This window comes from Balaenoptera acutorostrata, chromosome 10 (genome assembly GCF_949987535.1).
Source record: "Balaenoptera acutorostrata chromosome 10, mBalAcu1.1, whole genome shotgun sequence".
Classification (NCBI taxonomy): domain Eukaryota; kingdom Metazoa; phylum Chordata; class Mammalia; order Artiodactyla; family Balaenopteridae; genus Balaenoptera; species Balaenoptera acutorostrata.
In genome coordinates, this window is record NC_080073.1 from 85128516 (window position 1) to 85146623 (window position 18108).

Consider the following 18108-nt stretch of genomic DNA (forward strand, 5'->3'; position numbering starts at 1 on the left):
GTTGGTGTCTGGAGAATCACATACCCCCTACACGCAAGAGGCTTTCAAATCAGAAATTCAACTCTACCTGGAGAGATATTAGCCCTTCATGAGAAAAAAATGTTATTAGTGTTCACTTTCTTTTTCTGCACAATTGGCTTGGTAGTGCATTACCATCTTGTCAGTTCTTAAGTGCTCTAGGAGAAAGATTAGACTACAGACGGAAAGAGAGAAGGCAATGTGACCATGAAGGCAAAGATTACGGTGATGCAGCCACAAACCAAGGAGAGCCATAAGCACAAGAAACTGGATGAGGTAAGAAACAGATTCTCCCCTAGAGCCCCCACTTGATTTGGTACAGTGAAACTGACTTTGGACTTCTGATTTCCAGAACTATGAGAGAATAAAGGTTTATTCTTTTAAATCACCAGGTTTTTTTGTGGTAACTTGTTACAGCAGCCAAAGGAAACTAATATGGATTTGGTACTTAAAAGCAGGGTGCTACTGTAACAAATACCTAAAAATATTGATGTGGCTTTGGAATTGGATAATGGGTTGAGGCTGGAATAATCTTGAAGTACATGATAGGAAAAGCCTAGAATGCCTTGAACTAACTGTTGGTAGAAATATGATATTAAAGGATGCTTCTAAAAAAAAAAAGATGCTTCTGGTAAGGGATCAGAAGGAAATAAGGAACACGTTATGAAAAATAGAAAAAGAGGTTTGTGACTCCTTCCTGGCATCACTCCAACCTCTAGCTTCAATTGTTATATCTCCCCTGTCTTCTATAGTAAAATCTCCACCTGCTTTCCTCTTATAAGAATACACGTGATTGTATTTAGGGCTCACCCAGATAATCCAGGATAATCCCTTCATCTCAAAATCCTTTACTTAGTCACATAAGCAAAATCTTTGACATATAAGATAACATTTACAGGTTCCAGGGGTTAAAATATGATATCTTTGGATGTTATTATTTAGGCTACTACAGACTTTGGATTTTGGATCAGAACACACTTGAATGTGAGTCCCAGTTTGACACAGATCTGTAACTTAGGGAAATTATTTCTACTTTGTATTCATAACATTATTTATAAAATGGAGAAAATATTAACCTTATGGCTATTTTGGTAATGATTAAGAAAATCTATAAAAATATGCCTAATACAGAGTAAGAAGGGAGTCAATACGTGTTAATTCTCCTCCTTCATACTTTGTTCTTTATCTCCCATCTCCCTTATCACTACCTTATTTCTTCTCTATTTCCTCCCCCATTCTATCTACGGGACCAAATTCCTCCTAGCATCACTTGTTTCTACTGACTTATCCTCCTGAGGTCGTTGTCCAGGGAATACACAGAGTTGGCCCTGAGATCCGTTGAGAAGTGCAGGAACCTACCAGCTGGTGTTGAACCATTCGAAGTAAGGATCATCTAAACTGCTTCTGAGCTTCCACTGCAGGGAACACTGGTTCTAAGATCCCGCTTGACACGTGGCGTGGCCTAAAATAAATAAATAAATAAATCAAGTGGGAGAAGTCAAATTTGACCCACTTCTGTCAGTTGCCCCTAACTTGATTTGCTTGGTCCAGTGACAGAGGTTATCCAAGGTCAGAAGTGTCGATTACTCCACTTTCTGGGCCTCTGCCTTTCCATACATGAATTAAGGAAGCTGCAATATTGAGCACTACAATTTTAGAGTTTGCTGAGTCAATACTCTCACTTCTCAGTCTTCTCAAGGTGAAAATTGGTCAAATTAGATAACCAAGAGATCTGAACCTATTAAAAGATGAGGAAATATTAAAAGATTATTAAATGTGAAAGGACATAAAGGCAGTCATCTTTTAGTCCAAACTCCTACCCCCAGGTTAATTGTTGGATTGTGGTTTGCAGTATTTGATGAGATGGCATAGTCTTTACTTCTGAGGGAGGAGCAAGGCCTGAGTCACAGAAACTTTGGGACTATGGCTTGTTGGGGGATGTCTGGGTCTGTGGCCAAATAAATTGCTTAGCTCTTGTGGGTGCTGTGGATGTCTCAGATGCCTGTGGCTGTGCATGGACACAGTGGCACTTCCCTGGTACATTAAGGTGGAAATAATAGATACAGGCCCTACCTGGGAAAGTACACATTCTTCTTTACACATTATCCCTTTTGTCTCACCAAACCCTAGAATTATTTCTTGGAGCAGATGAGGATGGAAACTTTGGCAATAGTGGCAGAGCCTACAGGAATACTTTGCTTCAGGGCAAGTTGCCTTAATGAAGACATTAAGGGCCATAGCCAGCCTGGATCTGAGGTGTCCTCAAGGATGAGGCAATAGTAGACACAAACATGGATAAAAATGTTACAAAAAAGGAAACTACAGCATACATCATTCACCTTGTTACCAAGTCCAAGCTCATACTGCTTATCACACAACAGGCCAATAAGTCGAGAAACAAGGTGTTGGGGCAAGGAATAGAGACCTTATTCAGAAAGCCTGCAAACCAAGAAGATGGCAGACTAATGTCCTAAAGAACCATCTTGTTTCGGTTTGAATACAAGCTTCTGTTATGCTACAAAGAGAGGAAAATGGGAGGAAGTGAGGTCAAGAGGTGACGAGTTGTTGCACACTTCTTGGTGCCAGCCAGATCTTGGAGGGGACATGGTCATCGTTTGTTCTTGAGTTGTCCACTGTAGGGTTGGCCATGATGCTCCTGTAAATCTTCAACAAGACAGATGTTATTTCCTGTTCTGCAACTCTTTATCTCTATGTGGATGAGTGGTCACCAAGCAAGGGAAAATTATCTTTCTAATGATTAGTATACCTACAAGCTAAGCAAAAGTAGTTTAGCTTTAAAGGTTAAGCATGGGAGGCAGAGTTTCTGGAAGGGGACTATTCTGTATACTTCAAGCTACAGGCCACATTCAATTTATGATTAACATGCCTATGTACAGAGTTAGCAAGGCTGGGCAGGAGGCAATTAACTATAGAGCACAAAGGCTAGAACTTAAAGAAATAGATTCAATATGGAGTCAATATAGATTCAATATGGAGGTTAGTTCTTCCCTGTTACAGACTCAAATTCCCACTATGTGTAGTTAATGGATTTAAGGAAGTCAAAGGCGATTTTAAAACAAACAAAGTTAGATTTGAAGTCAAGTGACTCTCTGGCAGTCCAGTGGTTAAGACTCTGCACTCCCAATGCAGGGGGCACGGGTCGGGGAACTAAGATCTCACATGCTGCATGGTGCGGGGGGGAAAATGTCTTACTCTCCTGAGTTATTTCTACTCTGGTAGTGAGGGCAAAATGAAAAATATCATTTACAATATGGAATGGCATTACAAAATTGTGGCAGATCTGCAACTAAAGTCTATGTCTTTCCTTTGCAAAGCAGAGAAGAAAATCCCTGGAGTCCAGAGAAGAAAATCCTGGAGTCCTGAGAGGAGGGTCCATGTACCTAGGGAGATAGATTAAATCAGAAAAATATTTCAGTTAGAATCAAGCAGAGGCTTGAATCTCTAAGTTGAGGTTCAGGGAAATAGAGAAATAGTTTCATTCTGGAACTAAGATGAAGGCCTGTATGGAAGCAATAAAGAATTTTGTTTCCTTTACAATCAAAGAAACTGAGAATGAAAGAACTTTATGGTGAATGTGGGGTAGACATAAGGCAATGGAAGAAACTTGTCGGAAATCAGAGAGAACTCAGTTCTTATCTCTGAACTGAGACTTACTTACAGGAATTAGTTTCCTAGGGCTGCCATGACAAAGTGCCACAAACTAAGTGGCTTAGAACTATGGAACTGTATTGTTTCACAGTTTTGGGGGCTAAAGTCTGAACTCAAAGAGTCACCATGGCCATGCTCCCTCTGAAACCTGTAGGGAAGGACCCTTCCTTGCCTCTTCCAGCTTCAGGTAAGCCCAAACATCCCCTGGCTTGTGGCAGCACAACTCCAATCTCTTTACGTCCTTTACAAGGCCATCTTTTTATGAGGATATCAGTCATATTGGATTAGGTGTCCATCCTACTCCAGTTATGATGTCATCTTAACTAATTACATTGGCAAAGATCCTACTTTCAAATAAAGTCACATTCTGAGGTCCTGCAGGTTAGGATTTCAATATATCTTTTGGGGGGGTGGGGAATATAACTCAGCCCATAACATCCTGTGACCTTGTACAAATCATTTCTCTTCTTAGGAATCCTGTCTATGTCATCTAAACTGCTTCATCCTGATTGGGTCAAAGAAATAGTGATTGAGACAAATTGATATGAGTCTCCCATCCTCTTTTGCCCTAGCCCTAGGCTATTTGAGAAAGGCAGCGAGACTGACCTTGAGTCCAGTTCAAGGCCTCATCAAGCTCACTAGAACCCTGATTTGTGACTCAGGCCTCAGAGAGTTACCTCTGAGGGCTTGTTTGATAATTGTGTCCCATCATTTTGAATAAAAACATGCAATTAATGTGTCAAAAAATCTTTCAGGAATGATCCCAAAGTACTGGCCCAGATTTTACCTAAAATGTCAAGAATCAATACCTAGATAGATGGATTTTGAGTGATGAAGACAGTTCAATCTGCCAGAAACATAACATTTATGGAGGGAAGGGTACACCTGAAAATTTAACTAATGTCAAATCAGGAAGGATGAGTGCCCCATGGGAGAATTTCAAATTGAAAGCGTAAGAATTAGGGAGGAATCAAAGTATTTTTAATATGAGCGATGTCAACGAGACTGACCTTTAGAAAAGTAATAGAATAGAAGCAAAGTGTGGAGGACAAAGAGACTGGAGAAGATCTGGGAGGTATGGGAAGGAGGAAATTTCCCCCTATCCCTCTTGAGTTATTGTGGCTGGACTAATAATAAAATCAACACAAGACAGATTAACAGGAGAAAAAGAAACAAATTTTAATTTGTGTGCATGGAGGTCTTATAGAAATGGGTCCCCAAAAGTGGTCAAAGCAGGCAGCTTTTATACTTTTTAGACAAAGACCAATAAATATGTGAGGACTTGACAAGACAAAGAAACTTAGGCTTTGGGTGCTTAATTAGTGAAAAATCTAAACAGAGTTTGGGCTTGGGGTAGTAAATTAAAGAAGTAACAAGGTTTGTTTATACAGGCTTCTCTGCCGGAATTCCCTATCTCTGATGATAAGCTGTCCTGATGCCTCGAGAGGCAGGGAATGTACCTTTCACATGGGAGATTTATTTCCTGCTTTCAGGGAGACAGGGAGGAGGGTCAAAGTGTCTCTCTTGCATCAATCATTTCTTAAGTAACTAATTCAAAATAATCAACATGCCATTAAGGCGTATAAATATATATATTTTAAACAACAGCAATTTATTTATTTATTTTTGGCTGCGTTGGGTCTTCGTTGCTGCGTGCGGGCTTTCTCTGGTTGCGGAGAGCAGGGGCTACTCTTCATTGCGGAGCGCAGCCTTCTCATTGTGGTGGCTTCTCTCATTGCAGAGCATGGGCTCTAGGCGCCCGGGCTTCAGTAGTTGTGTCATGTAGGCTCAGTAGTTGTAGCTCGCGGGCCTTAGAGCGCAGGCTCAGCAGTTGTGGCGCAGGGGTTTTGTTGCTCTGCGGCATGTGGGATCTTCCCTGACCAGGGCTCGAATCCGTCTGCCCTGCATTGGCAGGTGGATTCTTAACCACTGCACCACCAGGAAAGTCTGCCATTAAGGCATATTTTGGGGTGGCCTGCCCTGGGCCCCAACGGAAGTGAAGAGACAAACTAAGGGATGAAAGCAAAGCTCCTGGAAGGAGCTAATAGGGATGTGAACTATGGCTCCGGAGGAGGAGTGAAGGGGAATTGTAGCCCTGAAATACCTTCAGGGGGATCAGGGACATGAGATGTCTGCCCCTTTCCTCTTGCTCAGTGTGTGCTCTGTACCTTCACTTCTCATCACTGGAGGCCAGGACCCAAGGTGCTCAAAAACTTAGGAATATTGGAATAGAAACATGGGAAGTTGGGGTTTTAGACTATTTGACTTACTGATAAGGTCTATTCAGAAGTGTTTCCTCACCACTCAAGGGCTAGTTATTGCAAGATGAGCAAAAGTAAATCGCCTCAGACAAAGAAGATTTAGTCACAACAACTGATGATCCATGTGGAACCAGAGCAAGGTTTCTATGGTTAGAATCAGGAATTTGCTTTCATTTCACCATTACTAACCTGTGACCTTTGAGATGTCCCTTCTCTCTGTGGGCTTCAGTTTTCTGATGCATAAAGATGAACATGTGGATGATAAGTAGACTTCCAGTTGCTTACATGTTTCAGGCCCTGGGCTGAGTTCTTTTCCATCCTCAAAGCAGCCGTAGGAGGTAGACACTATTATTACCCTGATTTTACAGGTAAGAAAACTAAGGTACAGGGACATTAGCTTTTTCTGAGATAAGGAGCTAGTTAATACCCTTATCATGGGTATTGAACTCAATGGTCGCTATAGCTTCACAGTCTAAGGTTCAGCCATTTTTAAAAATGAGAATGGTGAGAGGCCAAGGAGCCTCTCCTTGTGTGTAGGTCTGTGCCAAAAGAGGGACGCCTTCTGCATGACTGCTCTAAATGCCTCGAGGACCTGCTTGGCTGGATCAGATATCAGCCATCAGGCCATAGATTATAGGCCTTTGAGAAGAAATCTGAGATAACAGAAAGCTTATCTTCCATCAGAGTTCATGAGAATTCAACCCCATCCAGACTTAAGTTTCAGGAGCAGAGAAAGGCTTTTGTACAAACCTGGAAGAGGCAGGGCAGATGGAGAGGACTGGATGTCAAGGGGCTTAGAACTGAAAAGGAAGAAGTTATCACTTCAATAAACAAGGGAGTTTAGTAACACTGAGCTGGCAGTGAAAAGCCGGAAGGGAGCAGATGGGAGGGAGGAGGGGTGGGAGAAACAACTCTGACTCTTCACCGATTCAAATACTTTGCAACAACTTTCAGATTGTTACCTTATTAGGACTTCACAGTAAATAGTTTTATGGAGTAAGTGGGGTAGAGATGATTACAATAATTTACAGAGAATGAAGCTCAGTCGAGCCCAAGGCAGTTCCCTAATGCACAGTTTAGATCTTTCTCCTGGATAACTTCCCCCTGTGAATGTGTATCCATCATCTGTGTTACTCCTGCATTAACAAGCCCTTCTCCAGGGGACAGATCTCAGGGCAAAGGGTCTAAGACATGCAGGTCCCCACATCTGGACTTCATAATTAGAAAATACAGTGTGCTGTTGACTAAGTGATGAAAGTCTGAGGGGAGAGTACAAAGGATTAATAGTCATCTGAGACAGTGCTTCTCAAACTTTAGCTTGCATGTAAATTACATGAGGATCTTAATTTTAAAAAGCAGATTCTGATTCAGTGGTGGTGGCTTTACTTCCTGGATGCAGAGCCAGCACCTAGGAACTGCCTGGAGAAGGTAGAGACAGTACTTTAAGTTCCAAAGAGGGAAGCCTCCGCCTCCACCTGCCAGAGCACGGGCGCCAGAACACCAGCGGGTGGCCTGACCCGGAGGCACTGGGTGCGCTGAGCCTTCAGGGCTTGCGGGAGTGGGCGGAGGAGTGAGGGGGAGGGGGAGGGGGAGGTTGGGGAGAGGGAAGAAGAAGAAAGGGGAGGGAGAGCGGGGTGGCGGGGAAGGGGGGGTTGCCGGTGTGCTAATGCTGCTCTGCGATTGGAGAGCGCATCTTCAAACTGGTCTGTGCCAGGGGCTCAAAAGGAGCCGAGATCCCTGGGGACCTGAGGCTCGCCTAGAACTCCTAGTCCAAGCCATCCCGCAGTTCTGGGCCTGCTGTCTTTTCTCACTGTTCCTGGTCGGCTTCGCTCAGCCGACCCCGAAACAGCAACAGATGAAGGTGAGTGCCCCGCAGGGAACCCAGGCGGATTTCAGCACGTGATGACTAAATTGGCCGCCAAGGATGCAAGGAGTTCTCCCTTCTCCCCCTCTACGAAGGACGAGATCCGTCTTCTCAGCCCTTCCAAACTGACATCTGCCACTGCCACTGCTGTCCTGTGAGGCAGAGCCTCTTCCAAACTCTCTTTACGTGGATCGTCTCCCCTGAGCCTGGTGGGTCACTGGGCCGAAAGTGGGCGAAGGACGCAGGCTGCTCTCGCTGCTTTGCCACTTCCCCTGGTGGCCGCCTGATACCCCAGAGCCCGTCCCCTCCACTCTGGTCTGGAACCTCAGGCACCATTGCGGGTCCGGGAAAGAGGACATGAAGTAGCAACTGGATTAGAGGGAAGCTGAACTGGTTGCTCCTGGGGAGGGTGAAACCCCGGGGCAGGTGGAAAAGAAGCTGGTGCTGAAATGTGCCCTAAGGAGTTTTAGGGTTGGGAGAGGGTTTTTTTTCTTTTCTTTTTTGTCAGGGAATAATAAAACACAAAAGGCCCAGAGAGTTGCTGGCCAATTTTAATTTCAGGGGAGGTGATGTGACGTCCTGGAAACAAGCTTGGATCACAGGTTGATATCCATGTGTGAGACAGACAGCTGGAAGCTGTTGAGCCCAGAGCTAAGGCAACATGAAGACAAGGAAAATGGAGGCACACAAATGACAGCTCACAGGATGATTTCCCCTTTTTAAAAAAAATTGTACTAGAAAGAAAGGCAAATGCTAGAAACTCTTCAGCACAGAGCTGAGGTAGCATGAATGCAAAAGAGAATGCAGGCACATAGATGACAACCCTTTCATGGTGGCTTTCTTAGGCTAATACTCTCAAATATTTGGATTAATGTTTGTGCACAGATGTGTATGGATGTATGGAACACAGGGAACGTGCCTGCCCTGCGTCAGCCTCCTTCTCTCCAAGGATAATGAAGGGGAAGCTAGGCCTGGTATCCTAGTGACAGAACTAACAGGCTTAGAAAATGATAAAAGAGTTTTCTGCCCCACTCTCCCCACAGGAGCTCACCCACAAGCAATTCCTTCACTGCATGGGGCAGACATTTATGTACATAGAATTTTAGAGTAATTGAAACTCACTTAAATTACTCTAAAATTCTATGCCTTTTCTCCACATCTCCAGAGTCCCTCTCCTCAGATAACAGTATTTTAGCTTTTTGCTCCAGGTCCTGTCCGCTCTTTCCCTTGGCATGCTTCTGGGTAGGAAGTCTCTTCCCTTTGCTTCCTGTTTCACATAGAGATAAGAAGAAAGGGGTGTCGAGGATGAATTCTGTAGGTACCAGTGAGCCCCCACCAACAAAACTCTGGAAAGTGCCTTCAGTGGGATCCAGAGGAGGAACAAGTTATTTGCTGGGCTCTGGGGGAAGGAAATTACTATGTAAGAATATATAGATGAGAAATTTATGTAAAACATATTTCTGTTATGAGAAACTCTGCCAAAATCTGTTAAGAATATTTGAGAAGGGACGGGATGACTGGAATGCGGTGTTAGGATGTGGAGGAGAGTGCAGGTAAATTGTAGAGCGGAGAATGGAGGTAAATTGTGTTAATATTCCAGGAATGGGAAGAGGATTATAAAGTGATTGTCCCACTGTTAAAAAAAAAAAAAAAAGATTGTAAGTTAGAAGATATAAGTTCTAACTGTGGCATTAGCCATAACTAAAAATATCACTTGGAAAATTCTCTTCAGTTCTTAGAGTTTAAAAAAAGTCCACAGATATTGGGGATTATCGTTTGTCTTATCATCGCATCATTATGGTTATTTTTGTCACATTCCAGGTGGATTGCTATAAGGGGGTGACAGGCACCATCTATGAGTATGGAGCTCTCGCCCTCAATGGCGAGGAGTATATCCAGTTCAAACAGTATGCGGGCAAGCATGTCCTCTTTGTCAATGTGGCCACCTATTGAGGCTTGGCAGGTCAGTATCCTGGTAAGAACTCATGTTTCACCTCTCTTGGAACTAGCTTTGTCAGATGACCATATTCTAATTCCAGAAGGTTTTGCTACTTTGTTATTAGGAGGAAGCAGGGGGATGGGGGGGGGGGGAGATAGGTGATCATGTGACTCTATTCCCCTAAATCCTGCCACTGCTCTCTGCTTCTTAGAATGCCAGGAGAATTACCTCCAGATTTGAGAACGAAGATTCTCCCAAAGATTTAGTCAAAGACCACCAGGAACATATCTGTAGTTGAGTTTGTTGCTCAATGTTCTGAGGGAAAACATATACTGTAGGCAACCATGGGGCTCTTAGTAAGAAGATGTTAGAACGGACTTGAGGATCTCGGCTTGTGTTAGGTGATTTGGGGAAGGGTTCAAGGAATTGAAGCTTTGCTCTGGATTGGATGCTGTCAGGAAATGGGCACAGGTAAGTGACTGGGTATCTTAATAAATCATATCTACAGAGTAGGAGGAATAAAGCAAGGGTAAAGAAACAGCAATCACTTAGATTGGTAAGAATAGGATGATGCTTGGTCATTTTTGTGATCTGGATAATGTTCATGTTTTGTGTGGTTAAAACATGATTAAGGGGTTTCCCTGGTGGCGCTGTGGCTAAGAATCTGCCTGCTAATTCAGGGGACGGGTTCGAGCCCTGGTCCGGGAAGATCCCACATGCTGTGGAGCAACTAAGCCCGTGCGCCACAACTACTGAGCCTGCGCTCTAGAGCCCGTGAGCCACGACTATGGAGCCCACGTGCCTAGATCCTGTGCTCTGCAACAAGAGAAGCCACCGCAAGGAGAAGCCCGCACACCGCAACGAAGAGTAGCCTCCGCTCGCCACAACTAGAGAAAGCCTGTGCATAGCAACGAAAACCCAACGCAGCCCAAAAAAAAGAAACATGATTATGGAGTGGTCCTTGTTTTTGTCTTGATTCATCATGGTCAATTGTATGATATTGATCTTCTGTGAAACTGTTTATGTTCAACAGGAGAACACCAAACCCTAGCTGTGACTCCCAGGCCAGAATCTAGCTTTCAGGGGCTGATTTTATCTTTCTCACTGGTGACTTCTGGTAACAGGAAAGAGGATTGATCTTTGATCTTTTGGAAAACACCCCTGGGTTCCGCAGGCACCTCCAAATGGCAGAGAAGTGGAAATGTAGTTTACTATCTACATAGTATTTAACTGGAGTGAGAGCTATTTGGGAAAATGCTTCATCTCTCCAAACTTGGCTCAACCTTTGGTGGCTGAGGTGGATTTTCCATTTTCTTTGTGCGCTCATGGGGACGAGTTTGGAATTCCTGCTGATCCAGAAAAGGTTAAAGTTTTAGATGGATTATACTAGAGATAGATGGAGTTTTTGACATGCCAAGAACTTTATTTTCAGCTTTTTTAAAAAGTTCAAGATAAATTCGAAAGATTAATTATACCAGTGCCACCAAAAAATGGATCAAAAAAATACATGAGCGAATTTTAAGAAATTTTTTCACATATTGACATCAGTATCTAGTCAACTGATCAAAAATATAAAGTCCTATTAATTTGTCTTAATGGCGCTCCAATAATAAGAAATCCAACAATTTTCTCCTTTTTAAACACCACTTAAATTTAGGCATATTGCAATCTCACTTCTAAGATATATGGTTCACCAAATATTTTTTAAATTAATTTATTTATTTTGGCTGCGCCAGGTCTTAGTTGCGGCACGTGGGATCTTCGTTGCAGCATTCAGACCCTTAGTTGCAGCAGGTGGGCTCCTTAGTTGTGGCATGCTTGCGGGATCTGTTAACCAGACCAGGGATCGAACGTGGGGCCCCCTGCAATGGAAGCACAGCGTCTTACCCACCGGACTACCAGGGAAGTCCCGGTTCACCAAATTTTGATATTTGAAAATTAACATTCAGCGGGTGCTACGGTTTGAATATTCGTGTCCCCCCACAATTCATATATTGAAACTAATGCCCAATGTGATGGCAATAGGAAGTGGGGCCTTTGGGAGGTGCTTAAGTCATGAGGGTAAAACGGTCACAAGTGGGATTAATGCTCTTACAAAAGATACCCTATAGGGCTCCCCAGTTCCTTCCACCATGTGAGGACACAGGAAGAAGTTGGCACTCTGCAACCTAGAGGAGGGTCTTGTTCAGAACCCTACCATACTGGCACCATGATCTTGGACTTCCAAGTTCCAGAACTGCAAGAAATAAATTTCTCATTTATTTATTTACAAGGCACCCAGTCTGATATTTTGTTTAGCAGCCTGAATGGACTGACAGTGGGGACTGCTTGATTCAGGCAAAAATTATATTAAAATACCCCCTCCACCAAAGCACAACAAAAACCAAATGATTCACATTTACCAAAAGAAGCTAAAGACCTTTTCAATTTAATGTTGAAATTGTGCATAAAAAGATACTCTCAAATTACAGATTTTGAAAAGATCAAGACATTTAAAAGAATTTGGGAGTCACATTATATTTATTATTTTTATGTACAATCAACTCTAGGGAAAACCTGAAAAGATAAAGACTACTTTTTTAAATTTTTATAAAAATCTCAGGATCTAATTATAAGAGCCTAAACAACAGTTTAGTATCATTTAGCAAGTGGAGATTCTCCTCCCTTCAAAAAGTTAAGCTTGAAAAATATGGTAAGCTTAAAAAGTTGTGAGGTGTAAACAGAAGTTCCATGGAATGTAAATCTGCCTTTAAATCTGTTTTAATTTAATTCAGTTTTAATTTAAACTTATTGAATAGGTAATACAGTCACAAGATTCAAAATTTAAAAGGTACAAAAGGGCTTTACAGTGAAATCTTCCACAGTCTCTTCCCTTTGGGCAACCAGTGTCATCAGTTTGTGGTGTACATTTCCATAAATCTTTTTTTTTAATATTTATTTTATTATTTATTTATTTATTTGGTTGTGCCAGGTCTTAGTTGCGGCAGGCAGCCTCCTTAGTTGAGACATGTGGGCTCCTTAGTTGCAGCATGTGAACTCTTAGTTGCGGCATGCATGTGGGATCTAGTTCCCTGACCAGGGATCAAACCTGAGCCCCCCTACACTGGGAGCTCTGAGTCTTAACCACTGCACCACCAGGGAATCCCTGCATAAATCTTTAATGCATATGCAAGCAAATCAGTTTCTCTCTCTCTCTCTCTCCTCTCTCTCTTTCTCTCTCTCTCTCTCTCACACACACACACACACACACAAATGATTCTGCACAGTGCTTTTTAACATAATAAAATATCTTTGACATTATTCCGTATCACCACATGATGAGTTTCCTCATTCATTTTAAGATATAGTTTTCCAGGGAATTACCTGGTGGTCCAGTGGTTAGGGCTTTGTGCTTCCATTGCAGGGGCCACAGGTTCCATCCCTGGATGGGGAATTAAGATTCCACATTCCACCTGACGCAGCCAAAAAACAAACAAGACCAAAAAAAGAAAAAAAAAAAGGATATAGTTTTCCATTGTATTGCTGTGCTATAATTTATTAAACTAGTTCATGAGAATTATAAAGAGCATCTCATTCAAATTTTACTCCAGATGAAGACATTGAGAGTTTAAGGAACTTGCCAAAGGACTAGAACCAAAGTTTGCTAGGTATTTCCGCAACAGGGAGGAAATATTCTTGATGGCTAAAGATAAGAGAGATAGTAATTGAATAAATATATAAAAAGAAGGCACTTTCTTTTAAGAAGAGGTCCTTGGGGGAGATGCCAGCAGATAGAGCCGAGTCTGAATAAGACTGGCTGGTGCTGGTCATGGAATCAGTAAATCTGAACCGAAAATGGCTAAAGTTGGAAATAATGGTACAAGTCCAGACAGAGAGTTGGAAAGCTTCCTGGCAGTGGTAAAGAACAGTTGGAGTTTGTAGCCTAGAATCCCGGTGAGTGTTCCAGGGAAATGGCATCAGTTATGTCACTGGAACTGACAGAAAGGTAGAGAATGCTCTGGAGCTAGGCTTAGCATCTCACTGATTCCCTCAGCAACTCCCAGGTTAGAGCACCAAAGAGTGCTCCTGGGAAGGTGACTGGAGTGTCAGGTTGTGTCATCATGGGGCATAGTAGGAGGAAGGGGGTAGCATGTCCACTTTGTTTGCCTTTCCTTAAAACATTTTTGATCAATCAATCAATCCATCAACTTAGGAAGGCAATGGACTTCTCTTCAGAAGTCTGAATCAGAATCAAGCAGAACCCCCCCCCTCCCCCCAACACACACACACAGAGTACTAACCAATCTGTGCTTTTAAAGGAGGGCTCCTATTGGATGATGAAGTGGAGCCACTTATGGGAGGTATTGCACAAGAAAAATGGCAGATACTGGGATGTGCTTCTGGAAACCTGTGTTCTAGCTTTTTGCTCTGTTTCCTCAATCTCTGTAATCTTGAACCTTTCCCTTCATAGTCCTCAGCTTACTCATGTGATAAATGGATAAATCAGTGGTCTTTTACTGCTCAAGGTAGGGCTGCTGGCCAGGTTATCCATGCAGTTCACTCTCTACTTACAGAACTGAATGCACTACAGGAGGAGCTGAAGCCTTTTGGTGTGGTTGTGTTGGGCTTTCCCTGCAACCAATTTGGAAAACAAGAACCAGCAAAAAACTCAGAGATCCTTTTGGGGCTTAAGTAAGTGCCTGCTTGGGACCCTGCAAGACCCTGTCAGGATTTTCCTTCCACATTCTACCTAGAGGCTTCTTATTCTGGAGACTTCTGGGGTGACTGACAGATTAATGGGTTCAGGAACATCATTATGATGCTTTGAATTTAGTCTTGCCCTACTGGCAGTGCTCAATAATTCTCTCTACCTTTCAGTACTTTAATGGTAAGACTACGGGAAATCTAATGTAAAAGAAGCACAGGCAAAAGGAGAAGATACAGGAAATAGAAATGAATCAAGAATCCTAACCTTCCAATTTTCTTTTTTTAAAATTTTTATTGGAGTATAGTTGATTTAAAATGTGTTAGTTGCTGCTTACAGCAAAGTGAATCAGTTACACATATACATATATCCACTCTTTTAGATTCTTTTCCTATATAGTCCATTACAGAGTACTGAGTAGAGTTCCCTGTGCTATACAGTAGCTCCTTATTACTTATCTATTTTATATATAGTAGTGTGTATATGTCAATCCCAATCCCCCTATTTATCCCCCCCTAGTTACCATGAGATTGCTTTCTACAACTGTGACTCTATTTCTGTTTTGTAAATAAGTTCATTTGTATAATTTTTTTCTAGATTCCACAGATAAGTGATATCATATGATATTTGTCCTTCTCTTACTTCACTGACTACTTGTCTGACTTACTTCACTCAGTATGACAATCTCTAGGTCCATCCATTGCTGCAAATGGCATTATTTCATTCTTTTTTATGGCTGAGTAATTTTTGCCTTCCAATTTTCTTGGAATTCTCCATTGGTTCCCTAAAGCCTGTGCATGAAGTCCTGATTCCCAAAGACCTCTTTCCTCACCTTCCCTGTCTACGGCCTCTCTTTTTTTACCTCTAATTTCCTTTTGTGGTTAAGTTGTGGTGGCCATTATTATCCATCCTTTTCTTAATTTGGGTCCTCTCAGGAACACTCTGGTTCATTGCAGGTATGTACGTCCAGGTGGTGACTTTGTTCCCAATTTTCAGCTCTTTGAGAAAGGGGACGTGAATGGAGAAAAAGAACAGAAGGTCTTTAGCTTCCTGAAGGTAAGCAAACATAAACCTGGCAAGGATTGGTCAGGTAGGTAGAGATGCCCTGAAAGTGTGGGGCTCAAGTCTAGGATTGAGTTTGGACTCCTTGGAAAGAAATGCTCAGTTCACAGATCATGGCAATATCTGTTGTGAGGCTTTAGCTTCAAGTAGAGGAAACATATAACATATGATTGCTCTAACATAGACTGACCTTCCCTACAGAATGGTAATGATTCATTCATTCAACAATCATTTATAAAATCCCTGATTATGTGCAAGAACTGTGCTGCACAATGAGTTCACAAATATTAATAGGGCATAATCTCTTCCCTGAAGGAATTCATATCTAATCAGAGAGGCAAATATAGAAACAGATATGTAGAGTGTCATGTCGTAATTAACTTTAGAGTCACAGAGTGTTAGAACCACATAAGCCCAGAATAGAAGGACCCCTTTTTTTCAGGTAAAGAAACTGAAGCTAAAGAAATGTTATGACTTACCAAAGAAAACAGAAGATAGTCTTTCATTGAAGCACCATGATATAATCATGGGAGTGAGGGAGAGACAGGGAAAGGAGGAAATTTTTCTATTTGCTATCATACTCTCTAGCTCTTGGTTGTTTGATTGTACTGGTAGTGATGTACTGAAATGTCTGTGGCTCGATAGGAGCATGTCAAGTAGTTAATATATTGAGATATATAATGGTGAGTAGAATTTCTAGGGGTAGGGATAAGACTGGACCACACAGAAGCAGAAGAAAAACTGTCTTGCTGTTTCCATATCTCTGCTCCAGAACTCCTGCCCTCCAACCTCTGATTTTTTGGGCTCATCAAGCCAACTCTTCTGGGAGCCCATGAAGGTCCATGACATCCGCTGGAACTTTGAGAAGTTCCTGGTGGGGCCTGATGGAGTCCCTATCATGCGCTGGTTCCACCGGGCTTCCATCAGCACAGTCAAGTCAGACATCCTGGAGTACATGAAGCAGTTCAAAAGCAAATAGGAAGGGCCAGACATCATCAGAAGTTGCTTCCTACCTGAAGAACACATTTAAGGATCTCTCTTTGCTCCAGACTCCATCCTACCCAGCTTCCACATGACCAAAACATCCTGTACGGCCCAAATACCTGTGCATGTGTGTGTGTGTGTGTGTGTGCGTTTGTGTGTGTGTGTGTGTGTGTGGAGATTAAGGGAAAGAAAACCTATCTCCCAACTGTCTGATCCCAAAGTATCAAGTTTATTCCACTCCATTCCAAAGGAAAATCATATTATAGGTAGATGGTTCGGACTACCCATGTCCCTAAAAAAGTAATCCCCAGCAGTCCTGACACCCTCCTTCCACATCCTGAAGGTTTAAAGAAAACAGAAACTGGCAGCAAGACTCTCAAGATCTCCTTAACAGCCTCTTCCCTCCTCCAAGACAGGCATGCAACCTTAAACTCTTCCTCTCCCTAGTTAGTTTTCTTTTAGTTCCCTGACACCCTGTAGTTCTCTTGTAGGAGCTCTGAAGGCAGAGTGAGAGCAGAAACCTCAACTCACATGAAATGAGGGGCATCTCCATGATGGTGGATCCCCAAGCCCCTGTGGGTCGGACCCTACCAGAACCTTCTTTGGTGCCTGTCCCTTAGTGCATTCAGGTCATGGCACCTGGACAGGGATGTTCCTTCTTTCTGAATGATGGGCTTTTTCCTCACCCTTTAAACTCATCATTGTCACTATCTCAAATTAAAAAAAATTCTGCAGCATCTGGCTTCCCATTGGTGTTTTCCCAGTCCCATATTTTGTGTGGAGTCATACCACTTCCTCTCTCACTTTGTTTCTGTTTCCTTGACTACCTCACCTAGCTCTTTAGTATTTTGGTTTTCACAAAAGTGCTCTAGACCTTTTTTTGGCCCATCCAAGAACACTGGGTGGGACTGGCTGCTCACAGAGTTGCTGTGACATGAACACAGACCTCTTGGAGTCAGCCCCCTGTACCCCTCCCCCCATTCAGGTCTCCTGGGGAACCCCTATGTGAGAGGAATCCTTGCTTCTTAAAAAGTCTCTCTCTCTCCTCTCTCTCTCTCTCAACAAATATGCATATATTTCTGTTTACAAAATTAATTTCTGTTCACTGTTAAAAATCTAAAATCACATTAAATTAGAAGAAAAGCATAAAAAAACCTACTCCTAATCACAGGAGTAAAGAACATGCTGGAAGCCTTATCTAGCCCCTGCTGTTTTATAATTAAAGTTCAGTCTTTTATATGAAGACAGATTTCAGAATATCAGAAACAGGAAAGAGAAGATTGCATGAGGAATAAAATAGGTGTTTTTCTTTTCCTTTTCACAAATTACTATGAACATAGGTACTTGCACTTAAAGATTTTTTTGCACTAAAAAAAGTACACAGAATTTAAATATCGGTGAGTAATGTCAAACATTATAATCCTGTTTTGTACCTAAACAGAAATGTGGTCCCTGACAATCTTCATACAGCAACATGAAAATTGACAGACTAAGCCAGAAATGACCAGGAAAGTGATTCTTAAGACTCTAAAAATTCATAGGTGATAGACACACATGAGAAATGGAAAATAGTTTCAAAATATTTGGATGTTTTTTCTTCTTGAACTCAAAATCTAGTAAGAAAAAA

At 42.3% G+C, this 18108-nt stretch overlaps 1 protein-coding gene across 1 annotated transcript; it reads left to right on the plus strand.

The window, feature by feature from the left end:
- Positions 1 to 225: 225 nt before the first annotated feature.
- GPX6 (glutathione peroxidase 6) lies at positions 226 to 16476 on the plus strand. Its single transcript, XM_007179105.2, has 6 exons — positions 226 to 294; positions 7663 to 7809; positions 9634 to 9787; positions 14305 to 14422; positions 15392 to 15491; positions 16270 to 16476. The coding sequence occupies exons 1-6, from the start codon at positions 226 to 228 to the stop codon at positions 16474 to 16476; spliced, it is 795 nt and encodes a 264-aa protein (XP_007179167.3).
- The last annotated feature ends 1632 nt before the right edge of the window (positions 16477 to 18108 follow it).